The sequence below is a fragment of the Laccaria bicolor genome, genomic scaffold, assembly GCF_000143565.1.
Source record: "Laccaria bicolor S238N-H82 LACBIscaffold_2 genomic scaffold, whole genome shotgun sequence".
NCBI lineage: Eukaryota > Fungi > Basidiomycota > Agaricomycetes > Agaricales > Hydnangiaceae > Laccaria > Laccaria bicolor.
This window is the reverse complement of record NW_001889873.1, coordinates 2,654,668-2,674,346: the sequence shown is the minus strand read 5'-3', so window position 1 is coordinate 2,674,346 and position 19,679 is coordinate 2,654,668. Positions and strand designations below refer to the sequence as shown.

At 47.4% G+C, this 19,679-nt stretch overlaps 9 protein-coding genes across 9 annotated transcripts; 5 read left to right on the top strand and 4 right to left on the bottom strand.

The window, feature by feature from the left end:
- Positions 1 to 228: 228 nt before the first annotated feature.
- Positions 229 to 1,434, top strand: LACBIDRAFT_306010 (uncharacterized protein; the record flags this gene model as incomplete). The annotated part of the gene is made up of 3 exons (XM_001875369.1): positions 229 to 501; positions 554 to 752; positions 806 to 1,434. 3 exons carry the CDS (start codon positions 229 to 231, stop codon positions 1,432 to 1,434), a joined length of 1,101 nt encoding a protein of 366 aa, XP_001875404.1.
- A 45-nt stretch (positions 1,435 to 1,479) lies between these two features.
- Positions 1,480 to 2,692, bottom strand: LACBIDRAFT_306009 (uncharacterized protein; the record flags this gene model as incomplete). The annotated part of the gene is made up of 5 exons (XM_001874832.1): positions 1,480 to 1,644; positions 1,702 to 1,953; positions 2,006 to 2,142; positions 2,195 to 2,339; positions 2,387 to 2,692. The coding sequence occupies 5 exons, from the start codon at positions 2,690 to 2,692 to the stop codon at positions 1,480 to 1,482; spliced, it is 1,005 nt and encodes a 334-aa protein (XP_001874867.1).
- A 238-nt stretch (positions 2,693 to 2,930) lies between these two features.
- Positions 2,931 to 3,583, top strand: LACBIDRAFT_306008 (uncharacterized protein; the record flags this gene model as incomplete). Its single annotated transcript, XM_001875368.1, has 4 exons — positions 2,931 to 3,138; positions 3,192 to 3,353; positions 3,402 to 3,458; positions 3,507 to 3,583. 4 exons carry the CDS (start codon positions 2,931 to 2,933, stop codon positions 3,581 to 3,583), a joined length of 504 nt encoding a protein of 167 aa, XP_001875403.1.
- Positions 3,584 to 3,775: 192 nt separating this feature from the next.
- Positions 3,776 to 4,570, bottom strand: LACBIDRAFT_306007 (uncharacterized protein; the record flags this gene model as incomplete). Its single annotated transcript, XM_001874831.1, has 3 exons — positions 3,776 to 3,964; positions 4,017 to 4,114; positions 4,168 to 4,570. The coding sequence occupies 3 exons, from the start codon at positions 4,568 to 4,570 to the stop codon at positions 3,776 to 3,778; spliced, it is 690 nt and encodes a 229-aa protein (XP_001874866.1).
- Positions 4,571 to 4,633: 63 nt separating this feature from the next.
- On the bottom strand, positions 4,634 to 6,356 carry LACBIDRAFT_306006 (uncharacterized protein; the record flags this gene model as incomplete). The annotated part of the gene is made up of 6 exons (XM_001874830.1): positions 4,634 to 4,882; positions 4,937 to 5,026; positions 5,079 to 5,332; positions 5,388 to 5,702; positions 5,752 to 5,823; positions 5,873 to 6,356. 6 exons carry the CDS (start codon positions 6,354 to 6,356, stop codon positions 4,634 to 4,636), a joined length of 1,464 nt encoding a protein of 487 aa, XP_001874865.1.
- A 631-nt stretch (positions 6,357 to 6,987) lies between these two features.
- On the top strand, positions 6,988 to 10,460 carry LACBIDRAFT_322204 (uncharacterized protein; the record flags this gene model as incomplete). The annotated part of the gene is made up of 6 exons (XM_001875367.1): positions 6,988 to 7,025; positions 7,084 to 7,535; positions 7,610 to 9,408; positions 9,460 to 9,774; positions 9,832 to 9,963; positions 10,017 to 10,460. 6 exons carry the CDS (start codon positions 6,988 to 6,990, stop codon positions 10,458 to 10,460), a joined length of 3,180 nt encoding a protein of 1,059 aa, XP_001875402.1.
- Positions 10,461 to 11,402: 942 nt separating this feature from the next.
- Positions 11,403 to 14,454, top strand: LACBIDRAFT_322203 (uncharacterized protein; the record flags this gene model as incomplete). The annotated part of the gene is made up of 13 exons (XM_001875366.1): positions 11,403 to 11,484; positions 11,538 to 11,618; positions 11,693 to 11,709; positions 11,761 to 12,344; positions 12,396 to 12,500; positions 12,547 to 12,583; positions 12,639 to 12,858; positions 12,909 to 13,013; positions 13,114 to 13,322; positions 13,376 to 13,603; positions 13,663 to 14,022; positions 14,138 to 14,224; positions 14,281 to 14,454. The coding sequence occupies 13 exons, from the start codon at positions 11,403 to 11,405 to the stop codon at positions 14,452 to 14,454; spliced, it is 2,289 nt and encodes a 762-aa protein (XP_001875401.1).
- A 59-nt stretch (positions 14,455 to 14,513) lies between these two features.
- Positions 14,514 to 14,803, bottom strand: LACBIDRAFT_244765 (uncharacterized protein; the record flags this gene model as incomplete). The annotated part of the gene is made up of 2 exons (XM_001874829.1): positions 14,514 to 14,690; positions 14,747 to 14,803. The coding sequence occupies 2 exons, from the start codon at positions 14,801 to 14,803 to the stop codon at positions 14,514 to 14,516; spliced, it is 234 nt and encodes a 77-aa protein (XP_001874864.1).
- Positions 14,804 to 15,288: 485 nt separating this feature from the next.
- LACBIDRAFT_399529 (transport protein particle complex subunit) lies at positions 15,289 to 19,454 on the top strand (the record flags this gene model as incomplete). Its single annotated transcript, XM_001875365.1, has 12 exons — positions 15,289 to 15,609; positions 15,658 to 16,010; positions 16,059 to 16,176; positions 16,234 to 17,336; positions 17,393 to 17,522; positions 17,575 to 17,672; positions 17,723 to 18,151; positions 18,205 to 18,459; positions 18,507 to 18,814; positions 18,866 to 18,917; positions 18,967 to 19,153; positions 19,203 to 19,454. 12 exons carry the CDS (start codon positions 15,289 to 15,291, stop codon positions 19,452 to 19,454), a joined length of 3,606 nt encoding a protein of 1,201 aa, XP_001875400.1.
- Between the last annotated feature and the right edge of the window lie 225 nt (positions 19,455 to 19,679).

Below are 19,679 nucleotides of genomic sequence, written 5' to 3'. Positions count from 1 at the left end.
GACCTTTCGATTCAGCACGCCCATGATCTCCTCTTGCTTCAGGCTGCGGACACTCTAGCTATCCTTGGACATTGTTACCCACTACGGACTTGGCATCACCTAGATAATAACATAGAATATGAGATAAATTATTGTACATATGGTTTTACAAACCCTGACACTCCTTGCCCTGAGTTTATTGCTGTGACGTGTTGGAAATGACTGTCACTTCAGGTTGCATACAAAAGCATGAAACTCTCATTTACCCTAACTAAATCAAAGCCTGCGCCTGTTGCGACTGCGTCTACCAAGCTACCGTCCCTCTTCGCCACCGAAGAGGAAGGAAACGATGATACACTTCAGTTACCCCACGTTGAGGCTTCAAAAGCCATAAGGAAGCGCATCGAAGCAGAGAAGAGAGTCGACAACACCGTTTACCAATATGATGAGGTTTGGGACAAGATGCAGGAGGCTAAGCAGAGACAGAAGGAAGCCAAAGAAGTGGACGCAACGCAACGCAAGGTAAGTGATCTTACATGCTGACCAGCGTATTACATTTCTAAGAGCTCAACAGCCAAAATATATTCACAGTTTACTTACATCTGCTGCTACTCGCAAGCTCGATTATCTCCGTGCGGAAGAGAAAATGATGCAATTGGAACGTGATACTGAAGGCGATGAATTCAAGGACAAGGAGTCGTTCGTCACTCAGGCCTATAAGGATCAGATGGCTGAGGTTCGCAGAGCAGAAGAGGAAGAAAATGCAAGGGAAGGTATGTACTATATGACGCTGTTTTCCTTGCCAGAAACTCAACGGGCATATCAGAACTGCGGAAAAAACAAGATGGTTCATCAACGGGAATGGCCCATTTTTACCGCAAACTTCTCGAGGAGTCAGAAAAAAATCATGACGCAACCGTTGCTGCAACTCAGAAACGTGTTATTGGCCCTCAAGGGCCCACTCCTAACTTGACAATAACTAAACCGGCGAATTTTACACCCACATCGGATGTAGAGCTCGCGAGACTCGCCAGAGAGCAAGGTAAAGAAGTAGAGCTTAATGACGACAACCAAATTGTTGATAAGCGGGACCTTTTGGCGGCTGGTCTCAACCTGTCATTGCCCAACACACGGCGACTTGGTTTGCAAAAGGCTCAGCAGAAGCCGGCGGATGCAGCACCGACTCATCGAGCAGTGGGAGTTGCGGCAACTCGGAGGGAAATTAATGAGCGTAGGGCCAGAGAGATCCAGCAACAGCTGGAAGCTGAGCGAGAACGGTCACAGAAGGAGCAGAGAGAGGCCGATGAAGAAGCGATACGGCGAATAGTCGCCAAGCGAAACACTGAAGTTGATGTGGAGAGCGCACGGGAACGATATCTTCAGAGGAAACAACGGAGAGTAGAAGAAGACGCAAGAGAGTCAAATGCCAATACTATGGATACCAATATGTCCTGATTACGTGAATAGGTTAAGTGTTTGACGATGTATCGTATATAATAGTCAATGTGAACAGGAACATGTAGAGTTGAGTCGGGAGTCTCCGATGGAAAGCACCATTCTATCAAACGCCCGAAGAACAGAGGATAAAGGTGGGCGATGCCGTGGGTCCTCGTGCAACATAGGCCGTATGAGCTGCATGAGTTCCGGAACATTGTAACCCGTCAGCTGAACAAAGAACCGCGATGGATCAGCGGTGAGAAATATCCTACGGGGCAGACTGACCTTGCAAGCACGCAAAACGAGGACACCCAGCGCCCAAATGTCGATCTTATATGGGTCACTGCACTCCCCACGTTCGCATTCAGGTGGTATCTCAGTTCCACGGTACCCTTGGACAAGAGGATCTAAAACGCCATCGAACCGCCGACTGAGTTCGTAATCGATGTAGGCGTAATGACCTTCGTAGTCTGTTAACAGATTTCGCAATGATATATCCAAATGTGCAATGTGATGCATATGCATAAACAGGGCATGCTAAAGAAAAAGTTTCAAGCACTACCAGCAACTTATGATTGTGAAGTGTTACCTCAATGCACTGCCTTAAAGAAGCAAGAAAAAGTCGAAGGCAGCATGGGCCAGAGTCAGGTATAAGCTGTGAAGACCATTCCTCCATCACGATGAAAGCGATCTGATCCTCGGGAACGCCAAAAAGATCAAGAACAGCTAAATAAAAGATATGTTTCATTGTATATCGCATTAACCGGATAACACTAACGTATTGTGTGGTTCATCGGATTTTGGTTGAGGGGAGGCTGCGAAAGTAGACGGATAACGTCGTACTCGCGACTATATATGTGGACAGCCTTTGCTACGAACTTTTTTTGGTCGCATACTCGAGTTCCTCGGAACAAGTTATCAGGCTAAGAAAAGTATGTGAGTAGCTGCGCTACACCCGAAGGTGACTTACCAAGCCCGCATCTGGGCACAGAGCGTCGTCGTCAATAAAACCTTTCTCGCCACGACATTCTGAGAAGGGCATCGGGTAGAAAAGGTGCGATGACACGGTCTCTTCTTTGGAGTGGCGTTGATAAAAAAGTTTCACGTCCCGGACGGTATCAAGCTGGAGTCCTCTAGACTTGAAGACACAGCTATATTTTTGCCAGTATGGAGTGACACGTCGGTTGACGTCGTCTTCGTCGAAAGAGGAGTCCGACGAAGCGGGAGAGGGTGGGACGTCGTAACTGAGATCAGCGGCAAAGATTGGGCCTGGCATACGGGAGAGAAAAAAGCAGGAACAGCAGCATCTAGTCTAACGTCGAGGTTATATAAACAGGAGTCGGTTTGGAAGAGAATGATCTTCCCGATAAAGCGAGTGGCCTAGAGACTTGAAAGTTGATGAGCATCGCTGTGGGACAAACGCACCTCGTTAGGACAACTTGCCCCGCCCATCGTGCGACTTGTTTCCCAGCTTTGGCCCATTGGATTTTTTGCACATTTGGAGCACATAGCCTATGGAGCAAGGCACCAAGTCAAAGAAAACCGTATTTGTAGGAGGTATCAGCGATGATATCGATGAAACTGCAATTTACCAAAGTTTCTCGACCTTTGGTGAGCTGCTTGGTCCACACCGCTGCCCACACTTACCCCGTCTTCGAATTACAGGAGAGATCGTGCAAGTCCAGCTTCCCTCTGCAGTCACAAATCAATCACAACAATCTCGTTCGTTATAATTTTATGGTGAATCAACCTCGCTTCCGCCTAACTTCACACAGAGGCTAAACATCGGGGATTCGCGTTTGTCACCTACGGCTCGTCCTCAGATGCCCAAGATGCAATCGACAACATGGACATGAACGAGTTGCATGGACGGGTCATAAAAGTAAACCTGGCAAGGCCAATGAAAGGCCAGCTAGAAGCATCTAGCAACAGAGCTAGTATGTGTCGTCGTCTCTTTCCCTTGACATTATTTTGACTATGTTCAGTTTGGGAGTCGGAAGAATGGTTACAGCAGCACGTTAAGCCTTTGGCTCAAAGCGGAGGTTCGTTTCGTGATTTGCCTTTCAATAACCTGGCTCACCGGTACCCAGGCGTTCAAGGTCGTAACGCACAACAAGGTGAACAAGAAGACACCCAAAATAAGAGTGACGAAGACATGGAAGAATAATGGATTATGTGCTTCCTTCAGCTATGTATAAGAACATGGCCTCATATCCAACCCCAATCGCTCGAATTCATCTCGATACGGGGGAGTGGAGGTATAGAAAGGCCGAAGTCCAGAAATATTGTAATAGTCCCTGTTGATAATGTCTCGGTGAAAATGTAACTTGGCTCACAAAAAAGGGCATGAGATACGTATTCAGAACTGCTTTGGGTTATGTATGTCAGACTCCTCAAACTGAGCGCGAGCGCGTTTGATATCTTCTTGCATAAACAACAGCTCCTCTAATCTCGCAAGTTTCTTTGCATCTGCAGGCCGCGACAGTGCTCTTCGAAGATCTTCAATGGACAGCCGAGCTTTTCGTGATGCCCCCCCAGCAGTCTGGCACTGGGGACTAATGTTAGCACAGAATACATAGACGAGGTGAGGAGAAACTGACAACATCAGTAATATACTCAATCAAAATTTCCTCCATTACGTTCACAGTATCGTTTGACGGGTTTCGGTCATCTCCAAATCCATACATAAGGTTTTTCACTAGTGAAGCAGGTTATGGGAGAGTTCTGATAAACCCAACTGTCTTGTCGCACATTCTTTGTTAAAAAGGCCTCTAAGATTGGATTGTTTCCTTGAACCACGACCTGTAAGACTTCCGATGCTAGACAATGTTACGTTTTCTCTGGGATAGTTGGAGGTGTATGTGGGAAGCGTGGTGGTGGCTCTGGGTGTCACTGGAGGAGGCGCCAGTGTTTGCGCAGCTACTTGGTTAGATGGTTGAGGAAGTCGTTGGATATGCGGAGCAGGCTGTGGAACGTAGCTGTATGGATAGGTTGGCCAACCGTATCCAGTCACGCCAGTAGCCTGATACGGGTATGCGCCTGGAGCTGGATGTCCATAAGCACCGTGAGGTGGAGCGTACGTGCCATATGGGTAAGTCGTGGTTGATGGAGGAGGATGGCTTCCAGCTGGAGGAGCGTAAGGAGAGAAGGACATGAATCAGTTCAAAGTTAGCACAATGCAGCGTCACAGTAAAGTCACATCTTATCTTATCTACGACTACTCTACATTTTCACCCTTTCTTGCCGACATTTCAAGATGCCTCGCACTTTCCATCAACGTCTTGATCTTTTCCCATTCAATTTCTATCAACTGTCGTTCGTCTAGCCATTCACATATTCCATCAGCATCTCCGAGGTCGTCTGGAGGCTGCTTGCCCCCCATGTAAGCGACTCGATAAAATCCCCTAGTCTGACTCGCTCCACGGAGTTCCTCAATCTCTCGACAAACGCATAGAAAGAGGGCGTTCTAGTTAGTGCGGTTTGTTAGTCTTATTCACCAGCACAACGCGTTGACACTAACCTCCCAGTGTGAAAACTCGTGGAAAATCCGTGTCCGCTTGGCGCAGAAGCGTCCCAAATGGAATTCCAGAGTCTCTTCACTTTCAGTATCCTTGTTGGAGAAGAACAGTCAGTGTCTCAGGAGCGTTCCAGTCCGAACTTACATCCTTATCGTTGAACCCTGATCTTTCACACGGGTTTCCGCTCAGTCTTCCTAGCAGCGTTGATGTCCTGCGGCCGAGGTGGCAAGCATCACAATATGGAACAGAAAATTCAAGAGGGACTATATCCAGGTTTGGGAATTTTTCTAGTGCCTTTTTGAAATCTGGTCTCCACACGGAGGAAGCGACTAAAGAGTCCCTCAAGCCTAAAATCTTTCGTCTGAGGACTTGCAGCGGCACGGAAAAATACTCTTCGTCTGGAATTGAAGTTCGTTTCAAAGCCTAAACCCGCGATAATAATAAGATATTCACCTCGCAACTGCTTGGCCATGAAAGAACGACGATCTTGCGGAGATTGTACAGCGATATGTACGAAAAACTGAAAAATCTTCTTGAACTGGTGAGAGAGATCTTGATGCGATTCCATGCTAAACTCAGTCGGCAACTGTGGCATGGCCATCCCGTCATCTTCAACGATGAAATCGGAAGAATTTTCGGAGTCAGACGAAAGTTGGCTCGGGCTGCCGTGGTCAATGTGGGGTTTGGCACCTGCGAATGGTCGCTCTTTGTCGCTCTCTTCTTCGTCATGAGAAGACGCTGATGGTGATACCTGTCCGCGTTTCCGCACTGAAACACAATTGTATGCAATGCTTGGCACCAGAGAAAGTAATCTTACATTGAAGCCTTTCGAGGTTACGCTGAAAAGCGGTTTTTTTGTCGCGGGCACGAAAACGATTTTCCACAATATCTAAAAAATCGGTTGAATTGTTATCTAAATAAATAAAGCATGAGAGTACACTTGTCATCGACCTCATCAAACCTTTCATCCTCATCCTCTTCTGCAGGACTCGTTTGTGCACGGCGTCCCTTTAAAAGTCGGCGTCGCTTGCTGGGCTTGTCGTCCTCACCAATATTGCCGCCGTTTCCTTCTTTAACTTCACGACGCCGACGAGACGAAGGCTTTGCAGACGAATTTGAGGCTGGATCTTGTCCTGAGTCATGTTCAGAATCGCTGTCGCTGACGACGCGGGACAGACGTTTGCGTCTGACTCCTCCAAAATTTAAATTATCCGCTGTTTCTGGATCGCTTCCCGTCGATACTTTGGCTTCAAACTTGAGAGCACCAATATCTTCGGAAGAAGAATCATCTGCGTTATTCTGTTTTCCAGGATCAGAACTTAGGGCTTGGGTGGACCTAGTGCGTTTCGGAGAGAGTGTGGTCAAGTTGATTAACGTGGTTTGCTTAAGACGGGCCGGTGTTTTCTTCTTCTTTGGAGGCATCAGAGACGGGTAAGAATTGGGTAAGAAATGGTGGAGACCGTAGTGATGGTCTGGTAAGAGTATCTACGTAATCATGATCAACGTCCACTTGTAATTATGTACCTTTCCAGCACCCTTGTCAATGGCAAGTTCGGACTCAACACGACGAAAACCCCCTTCACCCATAGATACCAGTTTTACCCGAGAATTCCAAGATGATCAATACGCATTGTTGGAGACAGATCCTCCCGTGTCGCGCCGAGGGCCAACTCTTCCGTCTTTCCGGCTCTCCTTGTCACCAAGCGCAGAAGTGCCTTCTAATATCTTGCCACCCCAAATTTCAAATTCTAATTCAAGAGCAAGAAGCGAATCCCGCAAGCTACTTTCCCATGTTCTAACTCAGTTGTCGAATCGCAGGAAACCTTCACCAATATCCCACGTCATTAGTAATGCAGGTCGTTCTGGGAGCGACAGCGGCTTAGATTTGCTAGTCGAAAGCCTCAAAGATGCTGTGAGGATCAAGAGTTTAGGACAAAATTCAGGTATTGATAGAGAATCTGCGCTTCAAGATGGCCTCGAGCATGACGCGGACAACATCTTTTCGACGGATGCCACCTTTGAACTAATGGTACAGCTCAAAGACGTGTTAATCATGTCTGTCTCGCAGGGCTGGCGCATATTTGACGAAAGGTAAACTTTTCCGCGGCATTTATCATTTTATAATTTATGTGTATTGTGTGATCCTTAGCTCTGTCTTGCAGGAGGTCACAAATGCTGCGGGTGAAAGAAGCTCTTCTCCATTCCGCAGGTCAAGAGCCAGCTTTCATGGTGGAAAACGTACCCGCTCTCCGGAGGCGATGCAAGTTCCTGAGTTACTATCCTTGTGCCTCTCAGTTTTGACTTCTGTCGTCGCGGAAGATTGCCGATACAAGATCATTTCTCCCCGGCCATCTCGTCCTCCGAACGCGTTGCAGGCTCTAACTATAAATGTCGCGCAGCTTCTTATTCACGCAAATCGCCACGATCCACGCGTTATTTCCCAGATCGGGTTTGCCGTGATTCCAACATTTTCGACCTTCCACCCAGAGTTGCATCCTCGTTTATTGTCTTTCTTTGAGGAAAATCTCATCAGGCCAGCCCTTCAGCACCTTAGGCAAATGCAGGGCGTTGAGGAAATTGATGCCACCCCGCTTGACCAAGGTGAGGGAACATCTAGCTCTCCGAGACTGAAATAAATAAAATATATCGCTAATAGAACCAAATTAATTATCCAGAGGATGTGGGTGCTTCGGTTGTGGCCATTCATGTTGACGGCGTCGAAGATGACGACGGGAGGGAGGCTTCTCGATTCAAACCTACTTTGAAAGTCCGATCTACCAGCGCCCCACACCAAGGCCTACATATGTACCATCTAGCTTCTCTAGTTTCTCCGCTTCTGGCGGCAATTTTGGAATGTGTTGACATTGAACACCCTTCCGAAAGCCACAGTGATCTGCCCTATCGCTTCTACAGGCTTCTCGACTTAATTTTGACCTTGAAGGTCGACGCGTACAACGATCTATTCCAAGTTGTGGCATATCACGATTCGAAGTCAAGAAAACTCGCTGTGACTTATCTGGCTATGCATTGGCCTAAAGCCACCGGGCATGCCACGATCAGTGGTCCCCTTTTCCTGGAACACAACGGGGTTCTCGGACAACCAGCGTGGACTCGCAAGCAGGCAGACGACCACCGATTTTTGCCATGGAAGTTTATTCACAGGGACGATTGGGTCAGCTTTGATGGTAGTTCTCAGCATGACTGTCGTTCATGCACCAAAGCCATCTACGGATTTGGGCTGTTATGTCCTTTCTGCATGTGTGCCGTTCATTTTGACTGTTATGACTATCCGGAGGGAAATCACCTCATCCAGTATGAGATGGAGACCGACTCCAACGTGCAACGAGTGGCCATGTATCGGTTTTCTACAAATTTTGAAGGAGGGGCTAACAACGCAGGTATTATCCATGAAAATCATCACGCTTTTAGGCAGGTCAACCTTTTCAATATTTGCCTTTGCTACGTCTGCCGGGATCCACTTTGGGGATGTGCGGCCCAAGGAATGAAGTGTGACACATGCTCGTTGTGTGTACATGCTACCTGTTTGTCCTCCACCATAGCGGAATGTGGTACGGCCAAAATCACCTCGAGGCATATGGTGATTGAATGGCAAACTTTGAGACGGACCTGTCTTGAATACTTTGCCGACATTTTTCTCACACAAGAAGGCTCAGAACTACTCGGCTATGAAGAAGTTTCCATTTCCTGTGGCGTTTTAGAAACTCAACTGCAAATTCTTACCAACGGAATCGCTTTAGGTTCCATTGTTGTTCTGCAGAATGGCAAGAATGTGGCTCATACCAAAAACTACAAAGTCGATGAATTTGAGTTGCATCGAGCGCTGAAAGTCTATATGGATCGTCTAGCTTCAAATAATCTGCCTTGCTCAGCGGCTACAAAGGAATACATAGAGGAAAACTCTTTGTTGTCGTCTAAACATTCAATAATGTTCGATCTTTCCAACCTTGTCTACATATCAACATCCTTGAAGGCACCTCTGTTAGCCACTCCGGATCCACCGTCATCAGACTTGCTGAATGTCGCTCAACTCGACCAACTTCCCGATTCCACGCACATAGACGCCCACCCTTACGAACTTTTACCTTTGTCGCATCTGCGAGAGGTTTTGGACACCGAGTTCAACGTACGCTCGATTGGGGCTGCAAAGCTTATCTTACGACATCTGGACCATCTTGCCTTCTTCGATCGGGTGGATCAGAGCCCTTATCCATTCGATAATTTTAGAACGGATCAGAATGTTGGATGTATATTTCCCTTACCCCTTGGGCTCGATTTATCAACGGATGTGGAAACTCTCGTTTCTGCAGTTGAGTCGTGTCTCGCCGATCTGGACCTGTCGGTGAACGAGTTCGCCCTCCTCCTTGTCGTACGCAAGCTGTGGCCCAACGGCTTGATGTCGGAGTACGGATTGAAGAGGGTCGGCAGAAGTGTCATTTACTGGGTATTAGCTGAGGTGGGGGAAGAGAAACTGACCTTATACCACGCGTACTGATGTTGGCATTAGGATGATAACCTGGCAACCGTGCTCAGGGACTTCGTAGCCAAAAAGGACGCTTTTCCTCGACTGAGATCAATAACATCGTGGCCTTTCTCGAAAAGTTTGCGCCCTGGAACAACATCTACTTCCAGCAATAGCGGCGATTATATCGCAGTTAGACGATTATTAACGACACAATACGTTCTTCCTTGGCTGCTTGCCTTGCACAATCAAGACGCTGACCTATATAAGGATCTTCTCTACGATACTTGCTACGAGTTTGCGGGAGGTGAAGGATTCGATCCGTATATACTCAGTCCTAACCTGGCAGATCAAGAACAGGTCAGAATGGTTATTCATTCTCACAATTTATTTGTACTGATGTTTGCATTGGGACAGTTGTTCAGGCAATCTGACAACACTTTCCGATCGATTCTCAGACTCTTTCATGCCTCTGTCATCTTCAGTGTGTTCGATGGTGTTATCCTCCGCTGGCTGGAATTTATCACGACTTCAAATTTGTATTCGAAGGTCGGCCTCTATTCGTCACTTTTACAATATTAGCTTGACGTGAAGCTCATTAGCCCATGTCTTCCCTGTCCCGGCTGTTATCCCATGAAGCCGGAACTGCACAACGATTGAGTAGCCTTATGGATCTAACATCCCCAACCGTTAACCAGCCTGGATCATCATCCGTCGACCCACTCCGCGTAATTGTCAACTTTGCCCATCAAACGCCACGAGGATTGTCCATCAGCCTTCGTTGGCTTCTTCTGTTCTCTCGTTCTGGAATTGACATACCGACCGCAATCTTCATGCAATTCTGCTCCCTCGTCACGGCTCAAGAACAATTGATCAACGTTCAGGTGTTGGTGCAAGCGGTCCTGTCCTCTGTTTGGTTGAGATCTCTAGGAAGGCAGGATATTCAACAAATTCTCGCCGCTTTGCATGCTCAGTTCTCACGTAACATCTTGGAATCCCTCAAGTCTGCAAAAGATATGCTACCAGCGTGGGACCTTCTATTATGATTAACTCCCTTTTTTACTAAACTCATTCCTTCAGGCTTTCTATTATCCGACAATCGCTTGCGTCTTGCTTGCTATTGTACGGTTGTGATAGAAATCACATTGTAACTCTTGGGATGATTTTAGTGGAGGAAATAAAGGAGTTTCCTTCGAGGTCAGTGGATCAACATCTGCATGTTTAACGCGAGTCCAATATAAAGTTTCAGGAGAAAACTGACTGTCCGAGGCTCTGACGTTGTGGATCCAATCAATGTCGAACCATCGCTGTTGATCGCCCTTGGAGTTTACGCGGAATCAGCTGTGGAGGAGGTCTTGTGTCTTACAGCCAAATTTTTGAACACTTTCCTAATGGATTCTCCCTTTTTGGAACCATATGAAGTTGATAATTTTATTCTTCGGAATGGAAAATTTCTTGCATCCTGGTATGTGTCAAGTCCTTCGCAAAGGTTTTCCTCAAACCGTGATTTAGCGCCTGGAAGTTCTACAACATCCAGCGACATGACGTAGCATCTATACGGACAAATTTCTTATTGCGTACACTTGTTGTCGACGCTGAGCTATTTCAAGATATCTTGTCGGGTGTTTTGTCACACAGCAATCACTGGGAGCAACGGTACGTGCCACCCTCGGGCTTTATTTTTGAAGATCAGACGATGGTAGCAAATACAGCCTTTTAGCTACAAATTGTCTGTTCCGTTTTGTGTCCGACGTTACCAGTCCAGTTTTTTGTGTCGAAGGGAGGCAGTGGAGGTCAACCGTTACTGACACATTTTACTGCTACTTTACTTCTCTGTGGGCGGATCCAAAAGTAGGTTTTTGTTCCTTTGAAAAGAGTTGCCCTTTGACATCTTTTGAAAGGAGGAGATTCGGTTATCCGTTCGGACTTGCTCAGCAACATTGCTTCCTGCTCACCTTCTTGCAATTTCTCAATGTTGGAATGAATCAATGTCAAAGGCTCCGATATCTGAGCGCCTGAGACTGGCTTCGTTTCTCCTGCGGCTTCACCCTCATTTTCCTGGTTGGAGAGGTCCGCAAATCGACATTCTACACTCTTACAGAGCTTGACCTAGATCTATCTAGTCTTATCGTGGGATGTCATCATCGAAACGCTTACAGAATACGACTCTGATGTAGGCAATGTCATTCATCTCGTCTCCGACCGTCAGTTGAGTTTAATTCATGTTCTGACTAGACCCCTGCGTCTAACATATATGTTTGGTCACAGTTTGATCCAGAAATGGCGCACCTTCGGGTCAGTCGATCTCCTTTGCAGAAAAGGTCTTCCATAACAACTGTTATACAGGTTGCCATCATCGTTCTGGGTTTACAGATGATCGCCGACGGGGTTGAAATCGACACGTTTTCTCTGCTAAAACTGAAAGTCGAACTCGTTCGGGTCATCGGGTTTACTGACATTTCAGTATTACCACTCGAAGACGCTCATTCGATTCGATTGCAATTTGGCGACGTCTCAGAGATCCCAGAGCTTGCTTTCCCCTGCATCGAAGGACTAGTATCTGTCCTCGACGCCACCCACCTACTCACTCTTCCCTCTTCGACCTTCGGCACCATCGGTGAACAGTCCAGGTTCCTTGTGGGGTCCATCTTTTTAGACGTATCTCTCAGCATCGTCGCAACAGCAAAGGACCTGACGGTTTTCCCAGTCTTGACGCTGAAAAGTCTTCTCGAATCTGTCTATATTATCATTCACAAGCATGATTTCGAAAGCAAACATTTAGGGCCTCAGCAGGCTATTTTGCGACGAGCTGTGTTACGAACTGTCGAAATGTTATCGAAAGACATTAGCTATGACGTTCGCCACGTCGCTCTCTCTGTGTGCCAGGCTTTCATCAAACAATGCCAGAATTTCATGGGATCTGTGGTCTAGTGAGTTATCATTCAATGTCTATTAGATACTCCCTGTGACGTTCTTCGCAGCACAATTTTCGAACACGTAACACAACTTGTCGACTCTCAGAGCATCCAAAATCAAGACGCTCTCGCTGCTCAGGGCAAGCTCCTCATCGGGACCACACTCCAGTCGTATGTGCCGGTTTTGATCATATTTTTTGGGCTCAACTATCGACAGCTTTTGCAATGACGGCCTGTTCATCAATCTTTTGAAGGTCAGTATGGCGCGACTGTTTCCACCTCAAATCAAAAATACTTCCTCCCCTTTAGCGCCCGCTGCCACACAAGTTCTTCGCAGTTCTTAAACAGATCTTTGAATCGTGGAGAACCGACCAAGCGTATGTCAATGAGAGCCTGGGCGAGGACTTACTACGTGACACCCTCAATCGAACTGTTGACGCCGACCCTGCTGGCTTCCAGATCCTTCTGAATAACCTTTTTTCTTACCTTGATATTGTTTACCGACCTCCGTCCAATATCGATGTTACATGTGAGCATTCATACTCTCTCACGGCTTTTTTATCAATGTTACCGTCGCAGTCATTGGGCAACACATCATACAGCTTGTTCGTCGTATGTGCGACGGATCGCTGGAAGAGGCGGACCCTTCCCCTCTCGTCAGTATTTTGGCTCTCCTTATTCAGAGTGAGCCGAGGCATTACAAGGTCGGATTAAATTCTGAAGGAATAAAACCACTCTTTTTTCACCACGACTTTACAGCAATTATTGCCTTCCATAAACATAGTTCTCAGGACCGCATTGAACAGGCTCTATGTGGACACTGCCTGCCTCGCCCTCTTGAGCCACGCCTCTGCATGCCATCATCATCCAGGTCTGGTCCAAGGTTCTACATCTTCAGTTGTTCCAGTCGTGAACGTTCTTTTCGAAATCCTCCTTGATGGTTTGCGGCTCAAGGCCAGAATTCTTCCTGTGACACTGAAATCTATCATCGGGGTGGGAGCACTCTTTGATATCAGCTGCCCGTTCCTGAGCATTTGCTTTTACAGAGCTTGACAAAACTAGAACACCCGGTCTTCCCGCCGTCGCCTGCTGAACAGCCCAAACTTTTTGCAAATCTAATTGATGGAGCCTGCCACTTCCTTGAACATCACCTGTGGCTTGACGAATATACGGAGAATGACTGCATGGTATCTGTCGATGTCGCAAGATTACTTTTGCAAGCCGCCAGCGAAGACCACAGCATCATGCAGAGGTTCTCTGGCCACGGCAGTGAGGTGAGCTGCGAAACCGTACGCCACACATACACGATTGAATATGTGTCTCTCGCGTCCAGAAGTATTCGCGACAAATTTTCGGTGTCCGTTCTTGGAGCATGCTCATCCTCGCAGTTTTACTTAACCCCAGAGATGACTGGCCAGCAATGTTGTTTTCGCAATTCAGCAGTTTCACCCAAGTTTATGTTCTGACCTTGCGGGTGTATCTGCAGTCTGGGTTTGGTTCCCCTGAATCCGCAACGACTGATATCAACCATGCATATGTTGCCATAAAGCTGTGGCTGATGCTCGCACAGCGAGTGTCTTCGTTCTCAGAGGACAGCGAGGTATCGATATTTAGGGTCTGGAATGAGCTATGGCCGCCTTTCGAAGATGTTTTTAGCGCACTCGAGATTGAGGCCCAAGCTAATTTATCAACGGTAGGAGCTCGATAGCCCTGAAAGACAACAACACGAGCTAACCCAGAGACAGACTTTAACAATGCTCACGTCCACCTCTATTGCTGAACTTGTGATTTATGCGTGCTCGCTGAAGGCATCGCTCACGCTGGAAGCTACAGCCCATCTTACAATACTGAATCGTCTCCGGGGTCTCAACCGTGGCGAAGGTTCATATGGCAAAGTGAGTCGGACTTCAGGGTATTCTAGTCATGCTTACAGTAATGCCATTCACTACAGGCCATTCGTGCGCTTCGAGGTACATCTGAGGGCCACTTGGAGGTCTCTCCGGACGTCCTTTTGCAACAATGCATAAAAGACATTGTCGCGACTGAGAAACTACGCGTTGTGGACGTGAAACGGGAACCTGGCAAACCAGGGGTTGAGCGGCGGAAAGACTTGCGATTCCAGTAGTCGTCGTAGACCATCCATTGCAGAATATATACGGAACAAGAAAGGAGGATTACTTTGTTTCACGCCGTTCGCAACCTTGCCTTCTGTGCTTTCTTCTTGTTTTCTTTGACTATTGTATAACCCACGAAAGCTCCAATGGCTGACAGACCAAGAACAAGGAGGACAGCAGGTAACCTGATAGCCCACTCCCTTGAAGGAAACCAATCGTGTATTTGGCTTGTTTTCGGGAAGAAAGGCTATGTTGTTCATTGAATGAGATGGCCACGGAGGAAGTGGAAAGGAGAATAGATACCAAAAGCAAGGCCCAGGCCGTATAGTAGGTGAAGACGGTGTAAGCTGCCAGCAACATGACCCCTCCAAGAGCTTTGTCGCTTGTACCCTGTTCGATATCAGGCGAATCTATTCAAGTGGAGGTCGCGATGCTCACCATTGTGTAGACACGGAGTTGGAAGCGTATGGTTATTTTAAGAAATTTGAGGACGTGAGCAAGAGGTTACATATACGTGACCAGGTTCAAATGGACGCCAGATTCTCATTTCTTAGATATCATGGATACCCATGCCTTCGCCTCACTGGCGCACATTCGCATTCTCCTACTTCCGGTGGGTACAATATCACAATCATCGTTTGACGACTATGCGGCAGAAATACGGAGCTTCGAAACTCTAAGGCTGGGCGATATTCCGTCAGACAGCAAAGATGAGAGAGGCACGTCCATTTCGTGATAACAACGCGCAATCTAATGGAACGTATCTAGCTCGGTTTATGCCCAGCCCAATGTCGACAGGATCCCTGCATCTGAGCTTCCCGTCGCACCCTCCTCCTCATTCGCATATGCCTTTATCGCTCTTGCGACCTTCACACTTCCCACTTGCTGTAATTGGAGTCGCGGCATGCTCTCAAACGGAAACGCTTTCTTCTACATTTTCTCAGTTTAATGCTTCCTTGCTCGATATCTTTCCCTCAGGCGCGATCTTTCCGCTTGCGAGAACTTGTTTTGTGTTTGAGGAAAGCGACGGGGATACAACGCTTGACCTCACCGAATGCCCGCCAGGTTTGGTCGTCCTACCCAGCATGATGGGGAATAAAAAACTTTACATTGGCACCTTGTTGGCGGATCTTTGCTCTCAAATACTGGGAGAAGTGGGAGTGCTGGTGAGTTACGCATTCAGGTGAAAGTTTCAACGCTCCAATTTTTCCCAGGTTCAAGCAATGGAAAGTCCTCTAGGAAATGAATATCTTAATGCCTCGTTAATGCCAATACTCCCCCCGCTCTCCGACATTCCTTCACCATTGGATAGGGGAGATTCTACAATTCAGCTTACTTCGCACAATAGTCAGCCCGAAATGTCGAGAGCAAGTTTCAATCTGACCGCTCCACCGCCGATGAAGCGCAATGTGTCGTCAGGTCCAGCCTTTCGCCAGTCAACCCTTGGAATCCAGGCACCCAAAAAACGTTTGAGCACGATTGGAACTAGCTCTTCTCATGGTAGACTTTACAAGGTGCTCGGTGATTTTTTTCTTTTGGCAGGTCGGATAGAAGACGCAACTATCTGGTGCGTAGAGCTTGTACATTTTATGCCCTTGTCTTGACACGAAGCCAGGTACATGGAAGCCATACAGCTTTTCAGAGGCTCGAATGATTCCGTGTGGCATGCAGCAACACTCGAAGGGATGGCAACGATTCTTATCATCGAGGCCTGGTCTGCTGGACATGGCTTAGTTGGTCTTTCCATGACTTGATTCGCCTGTTATCACACTCACTTCTGATTTTGGTAGCATGATTCCACAGTCCCTTCGAAGGAACCCTGGGTCGAAGTTTGCGAGAAATTGACTCAAGCAACAGCTCTGTATCACAAGTCGTCTACATCGGATGGGGAGCAGATCCACTCACTTTTGACATACCTGTTCTGCTCCTGTGTTCTTCGTCACTCATTCCTCCTTTACTCTGTCTGGTCAGCAAAGGGATGGGGTCCGCCCGCATTTACCGCAATGTTGCAACCTGGAACTCGACCATACTTTCCAGCTACGTTGTCAAGTATGCACCATGACGCCTGGGTCGATTTGGAGCGGTTAAGTTCTATCTCGGGAGTATCTCGCTCATCTATTTCAGCCACTCTTTCCCAACTGCATGGTCCATGGCTTCTACACTTGGGCCCCAGGGAACGGGTGTCCATTCTTGAGGCTATGGCTTCCATATACTCTTGTTTGGGGTATATGCGCAAGGAAGCATACATATTGCGTGAGGTTCTGGGTTGCCTTTTGGACCTCATGGTGTGCGGACGAGAGGAAGATGGGTTTTCAGACCCTTCGAGTGTCGCATCAAGTGCAGGTTTGGGCATCCAACCTATGTCTGGGGTTGGGGCTGGTTGGGGTAATGTTGGCGTCAGGCTTAGTGAAAGCGTGGATGGGAACGGCAGTATTCTGCGTCTCCTCGTATATGTTTGTCAGGTGCTGGGCATCGACCTCGAGGCCGTTCAAATGATCAACTCGGTTGACAGGGTGGCTTCTTTGGCTAATGACAAGGAATCGATTTTGAAGTATGAAGAAGAAATCATCGAAGGGTTTCAGGAGCCATACGGATGGCCTGAGCTGCAAGTGGGTGTTGTTAGAGAGGCTGTTGCAGTCGCAGAAGCACTACCTGGTGAGCAATGTCACGTATTCTTGCCTAGGAATGACAAGAACTCTCTCTCAGACTTTCCTTCCGTTGCGCAGTTTGCGCTCTCTTCCTTGAAAATTCTACAGTCTGTATTATCTCCCGGAGATCAGTTTCACCTTTATTCCACGTCTACGCGGGCATTGATAACGGCTTCCCGACGAGGAGACGCAAGATCTGTAGAATACTGGTCAGGACGACCTGTTATCAGTATCGAGCTTGCGCCGTATGTTTCTATGATGGCCTTCGCCAACAACCTGCTTACATCGCCTTGATGGATAGCCTGCCTTCTGTTCGTCTTCCCATCGAAAAGCCCTGGTCAGCGATACAACTCAAATTTGGCGATCCAACTCCACTTCTACAAGGTCGCGATCCCTTTTTGTACAACCCACGCAAGGCAATGGTGGACAAGGTAACTAGGTGATATAACCTCATTACTGGAATTTTAAGTCGTCTGAGAGCAGGAAAAATCACTAGTGGTGGAAAACGAACACCTGGACTTTCTGGTCTTGTTGCAAAACCCCTATATTTTCGACCTTGAATTAGAAAAGGTCTCTCTGAGGTATGTTCTCTCCTTTGCCAGAATGAATTCGGTTGCTGGACCCAATTTAGCACGTCCGGGGTGGAATTTGATTCGGAAAGCGTTCGTGTCGTCATTCCAGCGAATTCTGTCCATCAGGTAATATTGTCGGGCAAGGCGCTCCAATCTGGGGTTCTCACTATTCGTGGATGCATTGTTCAAGCCCTTGGCGGGGTTTCCAGAGAATACATTCTTCCCTTATACAGCAACGAAGAGGAGCAGAAGCATCTTCGCAAAAGAGGTCTCCAAGCGTGTGAGGCCGGTCGTGCTAAACATCCCGGTCTGGCATCGTTTGCGGGCGACAAGGAACGAAGGCTTAACGTTACACAAGGGATTATTGAGCAGTCTACTACACCATCCTTTCGGTTTTTGGAGTGCAAGGTTGTCCCGGAGCAACCCTTGCTGAGAATACGTAGGACGTCTGTGACTCATGGTGCACTGATGCTATACGACGGTGAAAGGTACTTATTTCTCGAATATGGGAAGTTACCGGTCGCTGACGGCTTTTCAATAGCTCTACGATTCGGCTAACAATCGATAACATTTCTTCTATTCCTGTCAACTTCTTGCGTCTCGCGTTTGAAGACTCTACGATAGCTCACGCGCAACAAATTCTTGCAGAAGGAAATCTCTCTGTTTATGATACCTACGAGACAGAGCATGATCTCATCAACAGACCTGTGTTCTCATGGACGTCTGATGAATCCAGACCCATCGCACCAAATCAGAACCTAACGCTTACTTTGTCGTGTTTTGGCAAAGTCGGGTGGTTCGTCACTGTGTTTCCACTTCTACGCGGGCTGACCAGCAAACTAGTACGCACGGGACGATACATATTTCATATGCCCACCTTGCCCATCAGACCTCGGCTCCTGAGGTTTTCTACCTTCGTCAAGTGTCTTATCCTCTGACGGTGACGGTTTACCACATGCTTGAATGTTGTAACATGGAAATTCTTCCCTTCCCGTCGTACGCAGGCACCGCCCATAAGACTTCTCATCCAAGGGAGGGTGTGACTAAAGAGCTTGTGGTAGATCAAAGTTCAGGCTGGTGTCTGTTCTCTATTGAAGTGCGGAATACATATGGATTGCCATTTGATGTCAAGTTTGAAAGGATACGAGATGGTGTGTGACTTATCAAAGCATATCAGAATTTCCACTCAATCTCTTGAAAAGGAGTAACAGTAACATCAATCTTTGCGACCATTCCCCCAGGATCTATGTCAAGGTATATATCATTCGTTTCATACAGGTGGATTCTATTGAGAATGTACAAGGCTTGCGATACCTCTCAACAAAATTGTGCTCAGTGAAGAACAACTTTCACGTCCAATACCTACCCTATCGGATAGGCAGTTCGTCGTCACAAAAACCAGCCTTTCTGAAGCAGAAGCTAGAACGCAGCGAGAGCTTTTCTGGTACCGAGAAGAACTATTTAAATCTGTATGTGGTCATTGGCAAGAGGTAGGTTCATCCGCAACAAGGTATTATCTCCTCCTTAACGTGTTAACAGACGGGAGGAGTAAGAACGGGGGAGCTTTCTCTTCGGGGTCAGCGATTGACTCTACCAATGCTCAAGGAGCTTCGCCTGGAAACGGTCGAAGTGACGGTGGGGTTAGCGATGTGCGAAGACGAAGGTTCTTCGCTTCAGCAGAGTGGTACAAAGTACTCCCTGAAATCGAGCGAATTCATTCATCTTTGCACACGTATTACAAATCTGTCAGGTGGGATGAGTCGTTTACTTCAGAGATTTTGCGTCTTCTAAACCGTTCTTGCTTTACGTTTCAGATTCGTCGCTGGTCTTCACGATGGATATTGAAGTAGACCCGTCAGATTGCGTCGTGTGTGAAGGTGCCCTCACTGATATAGCCGTTGGTCGCATGAGTGCCGGAGAATCTCGTGAGGTTGTAACGACGTTATGCTTTTTGGCTGTTGGCCGGTTTGAAGTCTCAACGCTGGTGCGACCTTTCACGACGCTTCCGATGGGGAG